We start from the raw sequence: 23,160 nt of genomic DNA, 5'->3' as shown, positions 1-23,160 counted from the left end.
CTAGAGGTGTGGGACTGGAGTCGCATATAGGCCTGACCAGATAAAGACAGCAGGTTTCCTTCCCCTAAAGGGCATTAGTGAACCAATTAAAGTTTAAAAAAAAAAATGATAATCCAACAGCTTCGTGGTCACTTTTACTGATGTACAATTTTTTTTTTTAATTTCCAGATTAACAAAAACTGAATTCAAATTCTCAAACCAGCATGGTGGGATTAGAACTCACGTTCTCTGGATTATTTGTCCATTAACATAACCACTACACTATTGCACCCTATGACTTGTGAGCACAAGTTTAAAAACAACAAAAAAAATGTTTGAGGAAAAAAAAAGCCAGGTTTATCAATTCAACTGAAAGATGTTTTTGGGATTGAGAAGTGAACACATGAGACTGCAAAGTTTATTGGACTGACCTGCGCAACTATGATACATAGGGATATACGAAAAGAAACCTACAATGTTAAGTGAAGCCCAGTAAGAGATTAGTCTGTTGGTAAATGCTACTCTGGTAAAGTACACAGCACAGCATTAAGACAATGACAATTCACCCACAGAAAATCAAAACATGACATTAAATCACTTAGATGAGAGTAATATTTGTTTTTAAAATAATCTTACATTAAAGTATCTTACACATTTAAATGCATTAAAAATGCTAAGCTACTTCCTTGCTTATATGTTCACCATAATGATTATCAAATTCTTAGACAAAATTAGAATGGTGCTGGTACAGCAAAGCTATGCAAAATGCTCACAGTCCACTCAGCACTGCCTGACATTATCACCTTATCAAAAGTACTGGATTGGAAAGGAAGAGATCGTTTTGCCAACATTTTTAAATGGGACTCTCAAAACAAAAGGGTTTTTGTACTGATTTCTTATCCCAGTTCATGGAGGTCTCAGTATCCCTGTCCCATCATAGATGCTTTATGGAGATTTGCCAGATTGCTGTTTCTGTTTGCTACTTGAATAAGTACTGGAACAGAAACTCCTTGGGATGTTGCAGTATGTGATAACAGTTAGTTCTTGTATAAGGGACAGAAATAAGGAACTGGGCTTTCTCCGATCTATATACTTCACAAAGAAAACAAGTCAAGAGGCTAATAAGGAAGTCAGTGGATGCTCGAAGAGGTTGTTTTCAAAAACCTTCACTGCCCCTTTTACAATGGTAGACACCCTATTCAATCCAACTCCCAATACACCTAGAACAATTGCCTTTACAGCTTTTATTTACGCAGAAAATTCAGCAGAACCAATAATTTGCCAGCCCTTCGAGAAGTCAACCGTTCGAATCTATTCATTTCTGAGGCGAAGTGGGGATTTGGGGGGGGGGTGGGGGGGACACTTTTGCTCTCTAGAAAATCTGCACCAAGATTGAAACAACTTTTACTGAGGGACCATACTGTCCGCACTCTTGACTGAAGGGTCAAAGTGATGTCAAAGAAAGAAGCTCAATAAGGGAGTACGAAAGGGCATCAAATTACCCAACATGATCCAAGTTTGGATTCTGTTTACCCTTATGTAACCTGGAATATTACAAATCTTGCAGACATGATGGCAAAAAGATAGTGAAAAGAAAAAAATTGCAAAAGGTGAATCGAATGAAATAAGAATGTGACAAGCTCAGATACAATAACGGCGATCTCCAGAAATAAAGAACTAGTGCCACAGGGTATTCAATGGTGCCAGCTTCAGTTTCCCACAGATGGCATGGTCTTGCAATGTGGAATATTCTTTTTGGCACATTACCCAAAAGGACAACTTGACAACCAAGTTGTGTTTTCGGACTGTTCCTTTAGATCTGATCTCAGTGGCAGCATACATCTTCTCCCCCTCGCAACCTTCTTTACTACATTGCAATTAAACTAATTAGTAGTTGCTCTTTCTAATCAGAAAAGGACACTTCAAAATAAGACTGTAAATTAATGAATTTTCAGAACAGCAAAAATTCTAATTCATCACCAGTTCAAATGCCATCTCTAATAGTTATAGCCACCAGCTAGAGTTAAAAATCATTAAATCCTGCCAAAGCCTGGCTATGAGCACCACAGTTGCACAGGCCTTTATAGTCTTTTTACTGCAGCACTTATTTTCCGTAGAGATTGTAGGTGCTGGAGTCAAACAGTTTGAAGTACTGACGCATATTGGGGGGGTGGGGTGGGTATGTGTGCAGCATTGAAGCCACTTTTGCTCCCACCCAACTGGACAACTCATCCATTGATGGTCTCTTAAGATCCTGATGAAAGACCTTGGAATGCAATGTGTTCTGCTGCTCCAGAATCATCATCTTCAATCCTGCTGATCTCTGGAAGCAAAGCCATATCAGACAAATCGTCTTTGTCGTCTTCATCCATACTGGGCCAAGCGACTTGGTCTTCAACACGTTTCAGTCGTTCATTCAGAGCTTTCAACGCCAACTGTCTGGGGGCGAAGAGCAGAATATAAAAGGATCTGGATTAATCAAAGTACACATCAGCTCAAACATTCACCACATATCCAGCACCCAAATCATTTCAAATCCAATAAACTGCAACAAGAACAGATTCAGATGCTACCAATTCTTTCTGCTTTAGGCTGCTTTATGCCCACCCGTACAGCTCACTGTTAATCCCTTGAACAAACCTTTGACCACTGCAGTGCATCCTGAGATACACATAGTCTTAGCTCTGACCCAATCCCAAGGCGGTTAACACAAAAAGTATTTCAGGATTATGGGGTGTAAATAGAAAATTCTTGTCCAACAGCTATAGAAGCTCTGGTGACCTTTACAAAGGTAGGAGCACATGGGGATGCCTAGCACTCATTGCAAGTGCAGGGCCATTCGTGTCTGAATTAGCTGCCAGTGCCAGTTTGTACATTTGGTTTCAAAGAAATGCAGTTGCAGGAAGTCAGTTGTTCCCTTCTAATTCCTTATCAAATGCAGATATAGGTTTCACACACTATCCAACATTAAAGACATTATCTTATCAGAAAATTACGTCACAGAAGGAGGCCATTTGGCCCATCGTGTCTGTGCCAGTCGAAGAAGAGCTACCCAGCCTAATCCCACCTTCCAGCACTAGGTCCGTAGCCCTATAGGTTATGGCACTTTAAGTACACATCCAAGTACCTTTTAAATGTGATGAGGGTTTCTGCCTCTATCAGGCAGTGAGTTCCAGACCCCCACCACCCTCTGGGGGAAGAAACGTTTCCTCATCCCCCCATCTAATCCTTCCACCAACTACTTTAAATCTATGCCCCCTGATTATTGACCCCTCTGCTGAAGAAAATAGGTCCTTCCTATCCACTCTACCAAGGACTTTCATCATTTTATACACCTCAATTAAATCTCCCCTCAGCCTCCTCTGTTCCAAGGAAAACAACCCCAGTCTATCCAATCTTTCCAGTCCTGGCAACATCCTCGTAAATCTCCTCTGCACCCTTTCTAGTGCAATCACATCTTTCCTGTGATGTGGTGACCAGAACTACACGCAGTACTCCAGCTGTGGCCTAATTAGTGTTGTATACAGTTCTAGCACAACTTCCCTGCTCTTGTATTCTATGCCTCGGCTAATAAAGGAAAGCATTCTGTATGCCTTTTTAACTACCTTATCGACCTGTCCTGCTACCTTTAAGGATCTGTGGACATATACTCCAAAGGTACCTCTGTTCCTCCACACCTTTCAGTATCCTCCCATTTATTGTGTATTTCCTTGTTGCTCCTCCACAAATGCATTACCTCACACTTATTTTCATAGTCATCCATTTGGAAGTATTCCTGATCATGCCAACAGATTCACTCCCATTCCCTGGTTAGAAGCAGCAAAGAAATCAAACAGAATTTTTTCTTTGGGACTTGTACACCATTCCCTGGGTGAAAATTTAGCATCACAGCGTGCTCCACATTCAGTCACTATTTTTCCACAAAGGTGAGGTTTTTTGGGGGTAAACAAATGGTTCTTTCAAATCTGCTTCCACGTTTTAATCCACCTTATGGTGATCAGATCATCAGTCTCCTCTCCACTGGCAACAAGAATCCTACACGCAAAGTAAGTTTGGGATCATCACAACCTAGTTCCTAGGGGGAGGCAGCACAAATGGTCAATAATTCTGCACCAAATTTGCAATCTCACTCAGGCCACAGGTGTGTGAAGTGGAAAATTTGAATTTAGCATGGTATGAGGCAGACTTCTCAGGCTAGAATGGAGTTTTTACTCTGCATTTGGATGTGTTATACCTGATCTGGGAGCATTCAATGCCAACAGTTGGTGACAAAAGTGGGACAAATGTTCCATCCCTCAGCACAGTCATCCCTCACCTCGATTGGCATAAGTCACAAAAATTTTAACATTTGTCCACTTGTGGCATCTCAGGATGCGGCAGGGCAAATACACAACAGTTTGGATGCAGGCTACTCTACTCTGACACAGATCTATTAAGCTCAGCAAGTTGAGCACCAACTCCCAGCAGTGTTTCCTCGGTCTTTCATCACAGATCGGGCAGCTCAGCGCCAGACTCTGGGCTAGAGGGTCGTGCGTTAGAATGCTGGCAGGTTCACACAGCCCCTCATCCTTCTGAAATGGACAAAATGAAGACCACGAGTTAGGATGTGGAGAAACCACAGGAGACTGCACATGGTACTTGCCACATTGTCACAGTATCTGGCTTCAGACACTCTTGGCAGTTTCAGCTGGAAATGAGAATCAGCAATGCACCCAAAGGCATTCACACCTGTGCCACGACTGTCTCAGTGCCTTAATCCAGCTTAAAACTGCAATCTGACTGCAGCAGAAATTTCCAATACTAATTTGGTCATCAAACAAGCCAGTAGCGACAGGAGACTTTCATCCCCATCGCTCTAGATTGCACTCAAGCGGACGTCCCAAAGGTGAAAGGACAGTGTGCTAAACTATATGGGCATTTAGAATATTCCAGATATTAGATTCACACAGAATGCACTGCCCCAAGTGGCACAACAAACCGGTGAGCAGGTTTCCAGCAATCAGTCTGAACTCAATCATCAGGAAACAATTAACTTTCAGAGAGAACTTGGATAAATACTTGAAGTGGAAAAAATTGCAGGGCTATGGGGAAAGGACAGGGGAAGTAGGACTAATTGGTTAGCTATTTCAAAGAGCTGGCAGAGGCATGATGGGCCAAATGGCCTCCTTCTGTGCTATATCATTCTATGAAAAGTAGCTCAGGATAACTTTTCAGCTAGATTTGCTTTCCCACAGTTGCATGGCTGAGATTAGGAATTAATCCTATGTAGGACTGAGTTACATTGTGCTACCCATACAGCTAATAAATGTGTATCTAATGTAGTCTTTCCCTCCTCAGTGCATTGATAATGTAACAGTAATACCATCTCTCTACAAACTGTAAATAGCGTACAATAGCCTAGCATGGGGCTATGCTTGAAGGAAGCACACATCTGAGAATTGGCACAAGAGTCTATGACCTGCACTGCCTTCAGGATGGTGACTTGGAGGGTAACTTGAACATGGTGGTGCTCCCATGTGCCTGCTACCCTTGTCCTTCTCAGTGGTAGAGGTCACGGGTTTAGGAGGTGCTGTCGAAGATAGAGGCCATGGCTTTAGGAGGTGCTGTTGAGGAAGCCTTGGTGAGTCGGTGCAGTGAATCCTGTAGATGATACACACTGTAGCCACGGTGCGCCGGTAGTGGAGTGCCAATCAAGTGGACTGCTTTGCCCTAGATGATGCTAAGCTTGCAATTTTTGGAGCTGCACTCATCCATGCAAGTGGAGAGTTTTCCATCACACTCCTGACTTGCGCCTTGTAGGTGCCCAAAGGCAGTGCAGGTCATAGACTCTCGGGCCAATTCTCAGATGCGTGCTCCCTTCAAGCATGGCCTCATGCTAGACTATTGTGCAGTATATAGTTTGTAGGGAGGTGGTATCACTGTTGCATTATCAATGCACTGACGAGATAGAGAGGCTTTAGGGAGTCAGGAGGTGAGACACTCGCTGCAGAATACCCAGCCATGGATCTGCTCTTGTAGCCACGGCACTAAAGTGGCTGGTCCAGTTGCGTTTCTGGTCAATGGTAATCCCCAGGAGGTACTCGGCAATGGTAATGCCGTTGAATGATTAGGCTAACACTTGTTGGAGATGGTCATTGCCTCGCACTTGTGTGAAAATGAACTTGCTACTTATCAGCCCAAGCCTGGATATTGTCTGCATATGGGCATGGACTGCTTCATTAGCTGAGGAGTTGCAAATGGAACTGAACACTGATCAGCAAACATCCCCAATTCTAACCTGATGATAGAAGGAAGGTCATTGATGAAGCAGCTGAAGATAGATGGGCCAGTGAAAGGTAAATTCAGGCAGGTTTTTGTAAACAGAGTGATGGAGGTGAAAAGCCTAGAATCATTTAAGAAACAATTGGATGTTGCAATGGGGTGACTTAGGATCTTGCGGAACAGATGAAGCAAGACTGGCTGAATGGCCGTCCTCATCTGAAATTATCATGCATATGTGCCCACAGTTATCTTTTCCTGTGTGTGTGTTTGTATAGTCTATCCTCTGGTGTATATTCTGTTCTCAAGCTCTACAATCTGGAAAGATGGTGGCGATGGGAGTGGGCTCATTGTGGAATGTTAAAAATATTAAACTCAAGGACTTGAGCACATAATCTATGCTGTGGAATGTTAAAAATATTAAACTCAAGGCTCCCCTCCCTCGAGATAAGCACGGGCAACATTTGTATGGAATTTAATTGGGACATGATTCTAGTAGCTAATTTTCTTTTAAACTTGTGGCTTGTGCCTGAATTAAAGGGACCATTACGAAGTTAAAATAAGACCAAATTGGTGCATTTCTGACTTATTCGCCAACTTTAAGCTTGATACTTGACAGCATGTTTTGGGAACTTGGAGCATGTTGGATAACCTTGCTCTCTCTATCCTTGCAGGCAATGGTCCATTGCAACAAATGCACATTTTTGTCATGAATAGACTGTAACTGTACTAATGTATTGTGGTCAAGACATACTATTAAATACACTTGTAGATTCCAAAGGGTTTGGATGACATTTTTTTTCAAGTGTAGAATAAGCCATTTCTCACAGCAATAGTTTACAACATGTGTAAATAACTGAGTAATCTTTCCCAGTGTTGTTTACTATGCTCTGTACCAATGCCTCTTTGTGATGAGTCAGTGTGGATTGTGAAAGAAAGACTTGCACTTGTATGGCATCTTTCACAACCTCAATGTCCCAAAGTGCTTTACTTTTTGAAGTGTAGTCACTGTTGTAATGTAGGAAGGGTGTACAGCAAGCTCCCACAAACAGCTTTTAAGTGTCGGCTGAGGGATAAAATATTGGCCACGAACTGGGGAGAACCCCCATGCTGCTCTTCGAATAGCACCGTGGGATCTTTTACGTCCACATGAGAAGGCAGGCGAGGCCTCGGTTTAATGGCACCTCCGACAGTGCAGCGCTCCCTCAGTACTGTACTGGAGTGTCAGCCTGGATTTTGTACTCGAGTCTCTGGAGCGGGACGTGAACCAATGATCTTCTGACTCTGGTGAGAGTGCTACCCACTGAGACGTGGCTGACACCTTGAAAACTTGAGGCTAGTCAGGACAAGCTAGTGTGGGGATCTGTACATGGCATTTTCTGCCCCTGTGGACCAGACCACTTTATTAAGTTCCGGATTGTCAGTTCACCGTGTGGCTACTTTGCTCAATTTGGAGTGAGTGCGATCATAGTCCAGCTGAGAAATGCCCCTATTTGTATTGTGTTTGTTGGCAGATCCAGGGCATGGTGCAGTCTGTGGTCACTTGGTCAGGCATCAGGTTATGACCCAAGTACAAAACCTCAGCCTAACCATCATCCTTATATCATTTCACTGTCGTCTGAAACGCGACACCTCTGACAACACTCCCTCTGTCAGCATAGATTATGTGCTCAAGCCCTTGAGTTTAATATTTTTAACATTCCACAATGAGCCCACTCCCATCGCCACCATCAACACAGACTGATTTGCTCAAATGTATGTATGACTGCCATTATTTCAGATCCAGCAACGCCCAGTAACACCTTTCCGGGGTCTTTAGCAGCTACAACTGTTTGAATACTATAAACACTGTATACAAGATACTTACTGAAGAATAGCTGTGTTCAAACTGAACTCTTTTGCTTTCCTTTCAAGGAGCTAATTTTAAGGATTTCAACTATAAATATCTATGCCTTATATTGCTGTTATTTTCTAGCTCATCTTTTGTTATGTAAATGTGATTAATACATTAAATCTAAAACAAAGTCCAATGTTATGATGCGCGGCCAGTTTTTGAAGTTGGGAGAGGTCCTTTGGAGATGAAGGATAATTCAATGGATAAAATAATCAACCGAATGGTTATATACCAATCCGTAACTTGCCTCTCCTGTCTGCTTTTCTAAAAACCATTTAAACCCCTAAATTAGATTCCAGCCTGTAATCCACTCCTGGTTATTCATTATTCTACATATTAATCATCAAAACCTCGATTAAATTCAACCTCTAACTCATGCTAGAATACTATTCAGCCTTCTTTCACAGATGCCAACATTGTAGACACCAGTGTTCAAACAATTCCGTTTGCGACACATGACATTACGTAGCTGGGTGTACGGCAATGGGCCCTGACAACGCCCTAGCTGTTTGCTGAAGATCTGTTCACCCGAACTAGCTGCTCCCATAGCCAAGCTGCTCCAGTGCAGTTGTAACACTGGCATCTACCCAACTACACACAAAAAGAACAACCTGGCCTATTTCTGCCCAGTCAACCAAAGCAGCGTCTATTTACTAATAACCTGCATCCAAGTTCCCCCAGAATCACGTGGCTCCACATCTCATCACTGGCTTTGATCCAGACGTAAATGCAAAAGGAGAGGTGAAAGAAGTTGTCCGCAACATCAAATCAGTATTCAACCGAATGTAGCTCCAAGGATCCCTAGCAAAACTGAGGTCATTGGGTTCAAGGGAAAAGCCTCTATGGCTGGAATCATACCCGACAGACAGGAAGATGGCTGGGGCTGTTGGAGGCCAATAATCACACCCCCAGGACATTGTTGCAGGAGTTCCTCATGGCAGCAACCTTCACCCAAACATCTTCAGCTGCTTCATCAATGACCTTCTCTTCATCATAAAGTCAGGAGTGGGAGCCCTTCACTTATAATTGCATGGTGTTCAGCTCCATTCACGACTCTACAAATGACAAAGCAGCCCATGCACACCTACTGCAGGATCGAGGTAACATCCAGGCTTGGGTTGAAAAGGTTGCATTCATGTCACACAGTGCTAGGTAAGCAATGACCATCTCCAACAAGAAAAAGCTCAACCACCTTAAACAGCATCAGAGTCCCCACCATCACCCTCTTAACTGGTCCAGCCGATCAACACGATGGCTACATAAGGCAGGCAGATCCTGAGTACTCTGACAGAACATAAGAAATAAAAGCAGGAGTAGGCCATTTGGCCCCTCGAGCCTGCTCCGCCATTCAATAAGATCATGGCTGATCTGATCATGGACTCAACTCCACTTCCCTGCCCACTCCCCATATCCCTCGATTCCCTTAGCGTGACAGGTGGCACATCTCCTGAACTTTCAAAACCTCACCACCATCTAAAAGGCACAAGTCAGGAATGTGATTGAATAATTACCACTTGCCTGGACGGGTGCAACACCACTCAAGCAGCTCAACAATATCCAAGGCAGAACAACCGGCTTGATCAGCGTTCCTGCCACTGGACTCCACTCGTACCACTGACGCACAGGGGCTACAGCATGAACTATCTACAGAACACAATGCAGCAACTCACTAAGCTTATTACAAGAGTCACCTTGTCCTGCGATTCTTACCACTGAGAAGGACAAGAGCAGCAACTTCATAGGAACATCACCTCCAAATTCTAATCCACATCACACTTCATTCTGACTTATCACTGTTCCTCCGTCGTCAATGGGTTAAAATCCTGGAATTCTCTACCTAACACCATCACAGGAGCACCATCAGCGCAAGGATTGCACAGTTCAAGGAGAAGGCCCACCACCATCTTGTCAAGCAACTAAGATGGCCAATAAATAAAAGGATGGGCCTTGCCACTGTCACCCACATCCAGAGAATAAAATACAATATGCATTCCCCTCGATTAGATTCTAGCCTGGAACTCATTCCTAGGCATCAGTTATTCTATATATAAACATCCAAATACCACCACTAAATTTCAACTGTAAATCACTCCATGTCTGCATAACCTTCATTAGATACCAGCATGTAATTCATTCCTGCGTAACCATCATTCTACGTAAATAAACAAAGAGCATTATACTTCAGCTAGACAAGACTTTGGTAGTTCTGCACTTGAAGAACTGTGTCCAGTTTTGATGCCTGCCCTTGGCAAAGGATATCAATTCTCTGAAGGTGTTACAGGACAGGTACCAGATTGAGGTCACCGTTTATTTCCGGCCTCCAATCTCACTACTTTCATCCTAACCCCATGCAAAATAATCATTGCCTCCCCGCTCCTTCACTGCCATTCTGTGACTCCCAACCTCCCCACCCTCCTCCAGGACAATACTGCTTCCATCAACCTGCTCACCCACTTCTTTACTTCCAGCTTTGATTCATAGAAACATAGAAAATAGGTGCAGGAGTAGGCCATTCGGCCCTTCGAGCCTACACCGCCATTCAATAAGATCATGGCTGATCATTCCCTCAGTACCCCTTTCCTGCTTTCTCTCCATACCCCTTGATCCCTTTGGCCATAAAGGCCATATCTAACTCCCTTTTGAATATATCTAATGAACTGGCCTCCATAACTTTCTGCGGTAGAGAATTCCACAGGTTAACCACTCTCTGAGTGAAGAAGTTGCTCTTCATCTCGGTCCTAAATGGCTTACCCCTTATTTTTAGACTGTGACCCGTGTTTCTGGAACTCCCCAGCAACAGGAACATTCTTCCTGCCTTTAACCTGTCCAATCCCATCAGAACTTTATGTTTCTATGTGATCCCCTCTCATTCTTCTAAACTCCAGTGGATACAGGCCCAGTTGATCCAGTGTCTCCTCATGTCAGTCCTGCCATCCCAGGAATCAGTCTGGTGAACCTTGGTGTACTCCCTCAATAGCAAGAACGTCCTTCCTCAGATTAGGAGAGCAAAACTGAACATAATATTCCAGGTGTGGCCTCACCAAGGACCTGTACAACAGCAGTAAGGCCTCCCTGCTCCTATACTCAAATCCCCTAGCTATGAAGGCCAACATGCCATTTGCCTTCTTCACCCCCTGCTGTACATGCATGCCAACTTTCAATGACCGATGTATCATGACACCCAGGTCTCGTTGCACCTCCCCTTTTCCTAATCTGTCACCATTCAGATAATATTCTGTCTTCCTGCTTTTGCCACCAAAGTGGGTAATCTCACATTTATCCACATTATACTGCATCTGCCATGTATTTGCCCACTCACCTAACCTGTCCAAGTCACCCTGCAGCCTCTTAGCATCCTCCTCACAGCTCACACCGCCACCCAGTTTAGTGTCATTTGCAAACTTGGAGATATTACATTCAATTCCTTTATCTAAATCATTGATGTATATTGCAAATAGCTGGGGTCTCAGCACTGAACCCTGCGGCACCCCACTGGTCACTTCCTGCCAAAAGGTCCCGTTCATTCCTACTCTTTGCTTCCTGTCTGCCAACAAGTTCTCTATCCACGTCAATACATTACCCCCAATACCCATGTGCTTTAATTTTGCACACCAATCTCTTGTGTGGGACCTTGTCAAAAGCCTGTTGAAAGTCCAAATACACCACATCCACTGGTTCTCTCTTATCCACTCTACTAGTTACATCCTCAAAAAGTTCTAGAAGATTTGTCAAGCATGATTTCCCTTTCATAAATCCATGCTGACTTGGACCGATCCTGTCACTGCTTTCCAAATGAGCTGCTATTTCATCTTTAATAATTGATTCCAACATTTTCCCCACCACCGATGTCAGGCTAACCGATCTATAATTCCGTTTTCTCTCTCCCTCCTTTTTAAAAAAAGTGATGTTACATTAGTTACCCTCCAGTCCATAGGAACTGATCCATAGTCAATAGAATGTGGGAAAATGATCACCAATGCATCCACTATTTCTAGGGCCACTTCCTCAAGTACTCTGGATGCAGACTATCAGGCCCTGGGGATTTATCAGCCTTCAATCCCATCAATTTTCCCAACACAATTTCCTGACTAATAAGGATTTCCTTCAGTTCCTCCTTTTCGCTAGACCCTCGAACCCCTAGGATTTCCGGAAGGTTATTTGAGTCTTCCTTGGTGAAGACAGATCCAAAATATTTGTTCAATTGGTCTGCCATTTCTTTGTTCCCCATTATAAATTCACCTGATTCTGACTGCAAGGGACCTACATTGGTCTTCACTAATCTTTTTCTCTTCACATATCTATAGAAGCTTTTGCAGTCAGTTTTTATGGACCCTTCAAGCTTCCTCTCATACTCTTATTTTCCCCCCTCCTAATTAGACCCTTTGTCCTCCTCTGATGAATTCTAAATTGCTCCCAGTCCTCAGGTTTGCTGCTTTTTCTCGCCAATTTATATGCCTCTTCCTTGGATTTAACACTATCCCTAATTTCCCTTGTTAGCGCCGTTTTATTTTTACTCCAGGGATGTACAATTGTTGAAGTTTATCCATGTAATCTATAAATGTCTGTCATTGCCTATCCACTGTCAACCCTTTAAGTATCATTTGCCAGTCTATCCTAGCCAATTCACGGTCTCATACCATTGAAGTTACCTTTCCTTAAGTTCAGGACCCTAATCTCTGAATTAACAATTGTCACTCTCCATCTTAATAAAGAATTCTACCATATTATAGTCGCTCTTCCCCAAGGGGCCTCGCACAACAAGATTGCTATCAGTCCTCTCTCATTACACAACACCCAGATGGCCAGCTCTCTAGTTGGTTCCTCGACATACTGGTCTAGAAAGCCATCCCTAATGCACTCCAGGAAATCCTCCTCCACCACATTGCTACCAGTTTGGTTAGCCCAATCTATATGTAGATTAAAGTCGCCCATGATAACTGCTGTACCTTTATTGCTCGCATCCCTAATTTCTTGTTTGATGCCATCTCTAACCTCACTACTACTGTTTGGTGGTCTGTACACAACTCCCACTAGCGTTTTCTGCCCCTTTGTATTCCGCAGCTCTACCCATACAGATTCCACATCATCCAAGCTAATGTCCTTTCTTACTATTGCGTTAAATTCCTCTTTAACCAGCAACGCTACCCCATCTGTCTATCCTTCCTGAATGTTGAGTTCCTAGCCTTGGTCACCCTGGAGCCATGTCTCCGTAATCCCAATTGTATCATATTCCTTAATAGCTGCCTGCGCAGTTAATTAATCTACCTTATTACGAATACTCCTCGCATTGAAGCACAGAGCCTTCAGGCTTGTCTTTTTAACACTCTTTGTCCCTTTAGAATTTTGTTGTAATGTGGTCCTTTTTGATTTTTGCTTCCTTCTCTCGAATCAAGCTCCTCGTGGTCTCCCACCATACATTCCCCACGCCCTCGCCCCTCCCTTCACATCTTCAACCCTCAGGGCCACAGATTGAAGTGCTGCCTCACAGCCTGCTCATCAACAGTCAAATCTGGCTACACACCAGACACGCTGCCTCTACCATTACACAGACAATTCCTTTCACTGTTCCAGGGTTATCTTGATGGGCAAAGACAATCGCAGACTCGACAATTAACTGCCTCCTGTACTCCCTCTTCCCACCTTATATAGATTACATCTCAACTTTATACTCATAGCTCTTGCCATAAAACCCAGTATTCTGATTTCTCTTTAATGGCCTTATCCATTTGAGGTGCTGCTTTTAATATCTTGTGAACCTGAACTCCCAAATCCCTCGTTCTTCCACATCACCCTGCCTTTTCCCATTCAAAGTATGTATTTTTTTTTTTAAACCAAAATGTACCGCCTCACATTTACTGATATTAAATTCCATCTGCCACTATTTTTCCCATTCCACAATCTAATCAATATCCCCTTGTGGCTTCCTTTGGTCCACAGAATTATTTACTACTCCTCCTATTTTAGTATCGTCTACAAAGTTGAACACCACTCCCTCTCGTCCTGTATCCAAATCATTGATGTCCACAGTGAACAGAAGAAATCCAAGAGCTGATCCATGTGTGACACCGCTACCCACTTCCAACCACTGAGAAACTATCTTTAACTCCGAATCTGTTTCCCCCCTTACATAATACTTACAGCACAGAGACAGGCCATTCGGCCCAACAGGTCCATGCCGGCGTTTATACTCCACATGAGTCTCCTCCCACCCTCTTCATCTAACCCTGCCACTATATCCTTCTACTCCTTTCTCCCTTGTGTGTTTTATCTCGCTTCCCCTTAAATGCGTTTATACTCAATTACTCCTTTGTGGCAGCGAGTTCCACATTCTCATCACTCTCTGGGTAAAGAAGTTTCTCCTGAACTGCCTATTGGATTTCTCACTGACAATCTTATATTGATGGCCCCTAGTTCTGGTCTCCCCCACAAGTGGAAGCAACTTTGCTACATCTACCTTAACAAACCATTTCACAATCTTTAAGACCTTTAATCTGACTACCCCTCTGGAGAAAAGAGCCCCAGTCTGTTCAATCCTTCCTGATAACTTCGGTTCTGGTATCATTCAGGTAAATCTTCTTTCCACCTTCTCCCGTGCCTCTATATCCTTTTTATAATATGGAGATTAGAACTCTACACAGTACGTCAAGTGTGGTCTAACCAAGGCGCGATAGAAGTTTAACACAACTTCTGTTTTTCAATTCTATTCCTCTAGAAATGAACCCGTGTGTTGTTTTTATAATGGCCTTACTAACCTTCGTCACTACTTTTAGTGATTTGTGTATCTGTACCCCCAGATCACTCCTTTACCCCATTTAGACACTTATTTTCCAAGGAGTATGTGACCTCCTTATTCTTCCTACCAAAATATACTTCCTCACTCTTATCTTTATTGAAGTTCATTTACATAAGAACATAAGAAATAGGAGCAGGAGTAGACCATTTGGCCCTTCGAGCCTGCTCCACCATTTATTAAGATCATGGTTGATCATGGACTCAGCTCCACTTCCCTACCCGCTCCCCATAACTCTTTACTCCCTTATCGTTCAAAAATCTGTCTATCTCCGCCTTAAATATATTCAATGACCCAGCTCCACAGCTCTCTGGGGCAGAGAATTCCACAGATTTACAACCCTCTGAGAAGAAATTCCTCCACATCTCCGTTCTAAATGAGCGACCCCTTATTCTGAAACTGTGCCCCCTAGTTCTAGATTCCCCGACGAGTGGAAACATCCTCTCTGCATCTACTGTGGCGAGCCCCCTCAGTGTCTTACATGTTTCAATAAGATCCCCTCTCATTCTTCTAAACTCCAATGAGTATAGGATTAAGTCAACCCCCTCATCTCCGGAATCAACCTAGTGAACCTTCTCTGAACAGCCTCCAATGCAAGTATATCCTTCCTTAAATACGGAGACCAAAACTGTACGCAGTACTCCAGGTGTGGCCTCACCAATACCCTGTACACTTGTAGCAGGACTTATCTGCTTTTGTACTCCAGCCCCCTTGCAATAAAGGCCAACATTCCATTTGCCTTCCTGATTACTTGCTGTACTTGCATAATGGCCCAGAAATCCTGGCCTCCCGGAGTGTGTACGGACCCAGGAAGGCATCGGAAAAACCGGTTTTCAGCGCACAATGCGCATGCGTTGAAAACTGACAGATCCTCCGCATCTCTGGAGCGAGGACATTTGCTTGGGCAAGATTGTGGGATTTACCCATATCTTGCCCGGAAAATGTCCTCAAAACTCTTGCACCTGATAAAAGCCGGCGCATAGCCAACTGTTACAGGCGTTTTAAAACATACAAAAACATAAAAAATAAAATGTAAAAAACTTAAAAATCTGAATTTTTTTTTCTCATTAACTTTAATTTCAATTATGCGAGTTGTGTTTTTTATTTTGTGTGTTAGTTTTTTCTTTCTCTAATAGCAATGAGAACTGGTAGATACGGAGTTCCCATTGCTATTAATGAGAAAGCAGTGTAATACTGAACCTGATTGGCTCCTCACGGACCAGCAGGTACTTTCGTTAAAATTCTCCGGTCGGAGACGCTCGTCCAGAAGAAGCTTCCGACCAAAATTTCTGGGCCATTAACTTTGTGTGTCATGCACAAGGACCCCCAGGTCCCTCTCTACTGCAGCATTTTATAATCTCTCTCCATTTAAATAATAATTAGAATTTTTATTTTTCCTGCCAAAGTGGATAAGCTCACACTTTCCTACATTATACTCCATCTGCCAAATGTTTGCCCACTCACTTAGCCTGTCTATATCCCTTTGCAGATTCTTTGTGTCTTCCTCACAACCTGCTTTCCCGTCTATCTTTGCATCTTCAGCAAACTTGGCTACATTACGCTCGGTCCCTTCATCCAAGCCATTAATATAGATTGTAAATCGTTGAGGACCCAGCACCGATCCCTGCAGCACCCCACTAGTTACTGTTTGCCAACCTGAAAATGACCTATTTATCCCCGACTTTGTTTTCTGTTAGTTAGCCAATCCTCTATCCATGCTAATATATTACCCCCAACCCAGTGAGCTTTTATCTTGTGCAGTAACCTTTTATGTGGCACCTTATCGAATGCCTTCTGGAGATCCAAATGCACCACATCCACTGGTTCCCCCTTATCCACCCTGCTCGTTACATAGAAACATAGAAAATAGGTGCAGGAGTAGGCCATTCGGCCCTTCGAGCCTGCACCACCATTCACCAAGATCTTGGCTGATCATTCACCTCAGTACCCCTTTCCTGCTTTCTCTCCATACCCATTGGTCCCTTTAGCCCCAAGGGCCATATCTAACTCCCTCTTGAACATAGCCAATGAACTGGCATCAACAACTCTCTACGGTAGAGAATTCCACAGGTTAACAACTCTCTGAGTGAAGAAGTTTCGCCTCATCTCAGTCCTAAATGGCTTACCCCTTATCCTTAGACTGTGTCCCCTAGTTCTGGACTTCCCCAACATCAGGAACATTCTTCTGGCATCTAACTTGTCCAGTCCTGTCAGAATTTTATATGTTTCTATGAGATCCCATCTCATCCTTCTAAACTCCAGTGAATACAGGCCTAGTCAATCCAGTCTCTCCTCATGTCAGTCCTGCCATCCCAGGAATCAGTCTGGTGAACCTTCGCTGCACCCACTCAATAGCAAGAACGTCCTTCCTCAGATTAGGAGACCAAAACGACCAACACAATATTCCAGGTGAGGCCTCAAAGAACTCCAGCAAATATTCTCAAAGAACTCCAGCAAATTTGTCAAACATGATTTCCTTTTCATAAAACCATGCTGACTCTGCTTGACTGCATTATGCTTTTCCAAATTTCCTGCTACTACTTCCTTAATACTGGACTCCAGCATTTTTCCAACATCAGATGTTAGGCGACAGGTCTATAATTTCCTGCTTTCTGTCTCCCTCCTTTTTTAAATAGGGGCGTTACATTTGCAGTTTTCCAATCTGCTGAGACCTCTCCAGAATCCAGGGAATTTTGGTAGATTGCAACCAATGCATCCACTATCTACAGCCACTTCTTTTAAGACCCTAGGATGTAGGTAATCAGGTCTGGGGGACTTGTCCGCCTTTAGTTTCATTATTTTACCGAGTACTTTTTCTTTAGTGATAGTGATAGTTTTAAGTTCCCCCCTCCCTATTTGCCAAATACATGCCCATTCTGCAAGTTTATAAATGTCTCCCTGTATTTTGTTACAGTCCTCCTCTAAATTGACAGCATCCCTAATTTGGTGTTGTCCGCAAATTTTAAAATTGTACTTCCGATTCCAGAGTTAAAATGGTTTAATGGTGAACAACAGTGGTTCCGGCACCAATCCCTGTGGAACATCGCTTCCCACCATTTGCCAATCTGAGTAACTACCTTACCCCTATTCTGTTTTGTAGCCAGTTTGTTATCCATTCTGCTACTTGTCCCGACTCCACATGCTCTGATCTTAGTTATCACTTAACTATGTGGTACTTATCGAAGGTCTGTTGAAAATACAAATATATGTCTACTGCATTTGGTTCTTCTTCAAAGAATTCAATAAAGTTGGTAAAGCATGACCTACCCATGAAATCAGCAGTGACTACTCTTCATTATATTTTTAGTTTCTAGATGTTTTTCTATTACACCTTTGAGCAAGGGCTCTATTAGCTAATTGGTCTATAATTCCCTGGACTTGTTCTATCGCCCTTCTTGTATATAGGAATCACATTAGCTGTCCACCAGTCCTCTGGCACACTAACTTCTTTTAATATGCACAGATGGATCCATCCGGACCACAGGTTTTATCCCCTCTAAGTTTGATTAGTTTAACAATTAATGTTTTTTAAAAATTCATTCATAGGATCTGGCAAGACACCAATTATTGCCCATCCCAAATTGCCCTTTAGAAGATGGTGGTGAGCTGTCTTCTTCAACCGCAGAAGGCAATTAAGAGCCAACCACATTGCTGTGGATCTGGAGTCACATGTAAGCCAGACCAGGGTAAGGACGGCAGATTTCCTTCCCTAAAGGATATTACTAATACTAGCTTTTTATTCCAGATTTATTTAATTAACTGAATTTAAATTCCCCAGCTGCTGTAGTGGGATTTGAACTCATGTCTCTGGATTACTAGTCCAGTAACATAACCACTATGCTACCATACCCTTATCTCACTCCTTTCCATCTTAATTGTCTTTATATCTTTTTTGATCTTTTCTTCTGATGTCATGTGCACCAAGCTAATCTCCCTGGTAAACAGTGAGGCAAAGTAATTGTTCAATATTTCTACCATTTCAATGTCTTTACCTGTGAGTTTATCATGTGTATCTCTTCTTGGCTTTATCCTGACTGTTCTTTTGTTATGTATGTCTCTGTAGAATATTTTCTTTATTTTTATATTCCTTGATAATTGAAGTTTGTTTGCAAACTTGGGTGTCATATTTGACCCTGAAAAGGTGTATCGGACAACATATGCGCGACATAACTAAGAGCGCCTATTTCCACCTCCGTAAAATGGCCCGTCTCCGCCCCGCCTCAGCTCATCTGCTGCTGAAACCCACATCCATGCCTTTGTTACCTCCAGACTTGACTATTCCAATGCACTCCTGGCTGACCTCCCACATTCTAGCCTACGTAAACTTGAGGTCGTCCAAAACTCTGCTGCTCGTGTCCTAACTCGCACCAAGTCCCGCTCATCCATCACCCCAGTGCTTGTTGACCTACATTGGCTCCCAGTTTTAAAATTCACATCCTGGTTTTCAAATCGCTCCATTTCCTTGCCCCTCACTATCTCTAATCTCCTTCAGCCCTCCGAGATATTTGTGCTCCTCTACTTCTGGCCTCTTGAGCATTCCTGATTTTAATCACTCAACCATTGGTGGCTATGCCTTCAGCTGCCAAGGTCCTAAGCTCTGGAATTCCCTCCCTAAACCTCTCCACCTCTTTCCTCCTTTAAAATGTTCCTTAAAACCGACCTCTCATCTGCCCTAATATCTCCTTGTGGCTTGATGTCAAATTTTGTTTTATAATGCTCTTGTGAAGCGCCTTGGGATGGTTTACCACGTTAAAGGCGCTATATAAATACAAGTTGTTGTTGTAGCTCCTCTGCCTTCCCAGTTGTTTTTTTGACTTCTTTCATTACCTCTTCATATTCCCATGTCATTCTCTCCTTTATTGTCTATATACTTAGTGTATGCCTTTTTCTTTAGTTTCAATTTTGTCCTTATTTCTTGATTCATCCATAGTGCCATTATTGGCTAATTTGTTCTTGTTTTTTAATGATCTATTTTTCATGGACTGTATGGATCGCCATTTTAAATGCTTCCAACTGCTGTTCTATTTCTTTGACATTAAATTTTTCCAGTTTATTTTCCCTAATTCCATGCTTATTCCCTTAAAATCAGCTTTTATTTCCCAATGTATTACTTTGGTCTTTATCTTACTTGTATCCTTCTCAATCATTATCTTAAACCTAATGATGTTGTGATCATGATTGCCCAGATGTTCTCCGATGCTGACTTCTCTTCTCTGTTCTCATTCATTTCCCATTACTGGATCCAGTAGTGTTCCTTCTCTTGTTGGACTTTTTATATACTGGACAAGAAAGGAGTCCTGCACACACTAAAAACTCCATTCCCTGTACCCGTCGCTACCACTTAGCAGTTTATTTGGGGGTAGTTAAAATAACTTCATGATTATTATTCTATGTACTTAACTCATTTCACATATTTGCTGAAATATTTCTTCCTCCACCTCCTTTCTATTAAGTGATCTATAGTACACATGTATTAGCATCAACAATATCTTCTAACCAGTTTTAAAAAGTCTAATTTACTACCCACCCCTAATTCCATGCCCCTTAATCTTCTCCAGTAGTCTCCTGACAAAGGCTTTCCTAAGTCCATGTACACCATTATCCACTGCATTTCCCCCCATAATCAGGTTTGACAAGCACGATCTGCACAATCTTCTTTTCTGAAATACATGCTTGCTGCTTTTAATTATTTCCTCTTCATCCAGATATTTGATAATTTCATCTTTAAAGATTCCAGATTTCCCCACACCACAGATGTTAAACTAATTGGCCTCAGCTATTTTTCCCACATTTCCCTCAGGATCCTTAGATGTATCTTGTCAGACCCCAGCACTTGGTCCTCCTTTAATTTAACTATCTTCTGTTTATAGTATCTCTCATCTCACTTTCAACTAATCCAGGACTTACCTCCTCCCAAGTGTCTTTCTCTTTTGTAAACCAAGCCTGTCCTCATCAATACTCACACATGTGCATTTCCAGCAGCGATCACTGGATAGGAACGGAAAAACTAGACAACCTGTCTCCTCCCTTACTTGGGAATACAGATATCAATTGTAGTACTACTGCTGCCATTATGGTTCAGATTAGCAAACAGCAGAGTCCGGGGCTAGAGCCAGAGTCTGTCCTGGTCTGTGTGACTCAACTACTCACTCACTGCCTGAGTCAGAGGGCCCTTCAGCTGAACTATTTTCCTTCATTTATGTCATACACACTCCTTACTCTGAAGCCTCAGCCATAATCACTTGTGCTGGTCCCTGGACAAAGCAGTTCAGGATGCATTCAATTTAATTTTTCTCTCATACAGGCAAAGGGAAGGTTTCACCTCCATTCAATGCCTTCCCAAACTGAGGCTGGAATTTTCCAAAATAGCTCATCTTAGGTTTGCTAGTTTTAACAGAATGGCTTCCATTGAGCCTCAACATAACGCTGCACAGACAATAGGTCATCTCTGTATTACAATGTGGTGCCCCACATATAATAATGGAATTTAAGTACAGATTTATCATTACCTCAACTCTGGCACTTTGCACCTCTATTTGGCCAGATTGTGTAATGGAGTTGCACTGCTAAAGAATTTCTATGGCCCCAAAATTTCCCAGTATAATTTTTTTAGAAAGAGAGAGAAATGTTGCATTAAGTACCTTCTCCGCTCTGCATCTTGTGGGTCAGTGCCAGGCAGGCTTATTGTAATGGATGACGGTGCCCCAACATCATATCGCTTGACTGTCTTCTTGCAGATTCTGATCTTCACCAGCACACTATGAACCACATTGGCCACCACCGAGACCAGCGGCTGCAGGATTTCGGGAAAGAAGGTGGCAAACGCGAAGTGGTCGGACATGTCTCCTCGGCCCCGGCTGTGTTTTTGGTAGAAGCGAAGGTACACCCAGCTGGACAGCACGCCGTACCCATAAGATGCCAGCAGCGAGCCGCTGAGCAGCGTGGCCAGCCGCAGGGCGCCCACAACCAGCAACAGCATCATTGGCACATCTTTCATCCGCACCTGGGGCACCTTCAGCACCACCGCGTCGCCCATGGTCTGCTTCAGGGCCACCAGCACGCCGCCAATGAAACCCGACATGCCGTGGATGCGCACGGTGAACAGGTAGTCCAGGTTGAAAGTGGCCACGTAGGTCAGCAGGTAAGACAGTCCGCCCAGGATGCCCACCGACACATTGAGCACGGCGAAGAAGACCAGGAGCTCGAGTGCCCCCCACAGAGGTTCCAGCAGCCGGCCGGCCAGCACCACGGCCCCCAGCCCCACCGCCACGTCCCACAGGTGGTTCTCCGCCACGCCGTGGGTGAGCAGGGTCCAGAGCCAGAAGTTGGGCGGGAAGAGGTATCCAGGGGTGACCCCCAGGCCGTGCACCGTGTCGGCCACGAAGGACAGGCAGTAGAGCGCCAGCACCGTGCCGCACAGGGCCTTCACCACCACGCTAGTGCTGGCCGCGGCCGCCAGGCAGTGCTGCCTCGCCACCGGCAGGTACCGCTTCATGGCCGCCGCTGGGGCTCGGCGGGCTCAGCTCACGGCGCGGACTGCCGGCCCTGGCCCTGGCCCCTGCATGGGCGGCACCGCCCGGCCCGGGCCTTCACCAGCCCGCTACTCGTAGCCTGAGACAGGCGGTGACGTAGCCGCCCGGCCCGCGACACTAGGCCGCTGTCCACAACACCCGGGCTGTCAGCTGGCAGAGCGCACTGTCTCAAGCCCAGGCCCCACACCACAAGCCCGCTCCGTCCGCGCCGCAGCCTCTCTCTCAGCCGCTGCCCCGCACTGATATCATCACCCCGCGACAGTCCCCTCACCGCCCCGCACTGACATCATCACCCCGCGACAGTCCTTTCGCCGCCCCGCACTGACATCATCACTCCGCGACAGGCCCCGCACTGACATCATCACCCCGCGAAAGGCCCCTCACCGCCCCGCACTGACATCATCACTTCGCGACAGGCCCCGCACTGACATCGTCACCCCGCGACATCATCACCCTGCGACAAACGTAACCGCCCCGCACTGACATCATCACCCCGCGACAGACCGTAACCGCCCCGCACTGACATAATCATCCCACGACAAGCCCCTCACCGCCCCACACTGACATCATCACCCCGCGACAGTCCCCTCACCGCCCCCCCCACACACTGACATCATCATCCCGCGACAGGCCCCGCTCCGCCCCACACTGACATCATCATCCCGCGACAGGCACCACTCCGCCCCGCACTGACATCATCACTCCGT

At 44.3% G+C, this 23,160-nt stretch overlaps 1 protein-coding gene across 1 annotated transcript; it reads right to left on the bottom strand.

Moving 5' to 3' along the window:
- Positions 1-379: 379 nt before the first annotated feature.
- Positions 380-22,692, bottom strand: tmem115 (transmembrane protein 115). The gene is made up of 2 exons (XM_070894964.1): positions 21,563-22,692; positions 380-2,418 (listed from the first exon to the last, which is right to left on the bottom strand). Exons 1-2 carry the CDS (start codon positions 22,414-22,416, stop codon positions 2,226-2,228), a joined length of 1,047 nt encoding a protein of 348 aa, XP_070751065.1. The 5' UTR covers positions 22,417-22,692; the 3' UTR covers positions 380-2,225.
- Between the last annotated feature and the right edge of the window lie 468 nt (positions 22,693-23,160).

This window comes from Pristiophorus japonicus, chromosome 12 (assembly GCF_044704955.1).
Source record: "Pristiophorus japonicus isolate sPriJap1 chromosome 12, sPriJap1.hap1, whole genome shotgun sequence".
Classification (NCBI taxonomy): domain Eukaryota; kingdom Metazoa; phylum Chordata; class Chondrichthyes; family Pristiophoridae; genus Pristiophorus; species Pristiophorus japonicus.
The sequence above is the reverse complement of the archived record's forward strand: the minus strand, read 5'-3'. Positions and strand labels throughout refer to the sequence as shown.

Coding starts and splice junctions, on each gene's coding strand:
- tmem115 (XM_070894964.1), bottom strand. CDS start 22,416: ATGAAGCGGTACCTGCCGGTGGCGAGGCAGCACTGCCTGGCGGCCGCG. Junction 2,419..21,562: donor CAAGATGCAGAGCGGAGAAG/GTACTTAATGCA, acceptor CTTCGCCCCCAG/ACAGTTGGCGTTGAAAGCTC.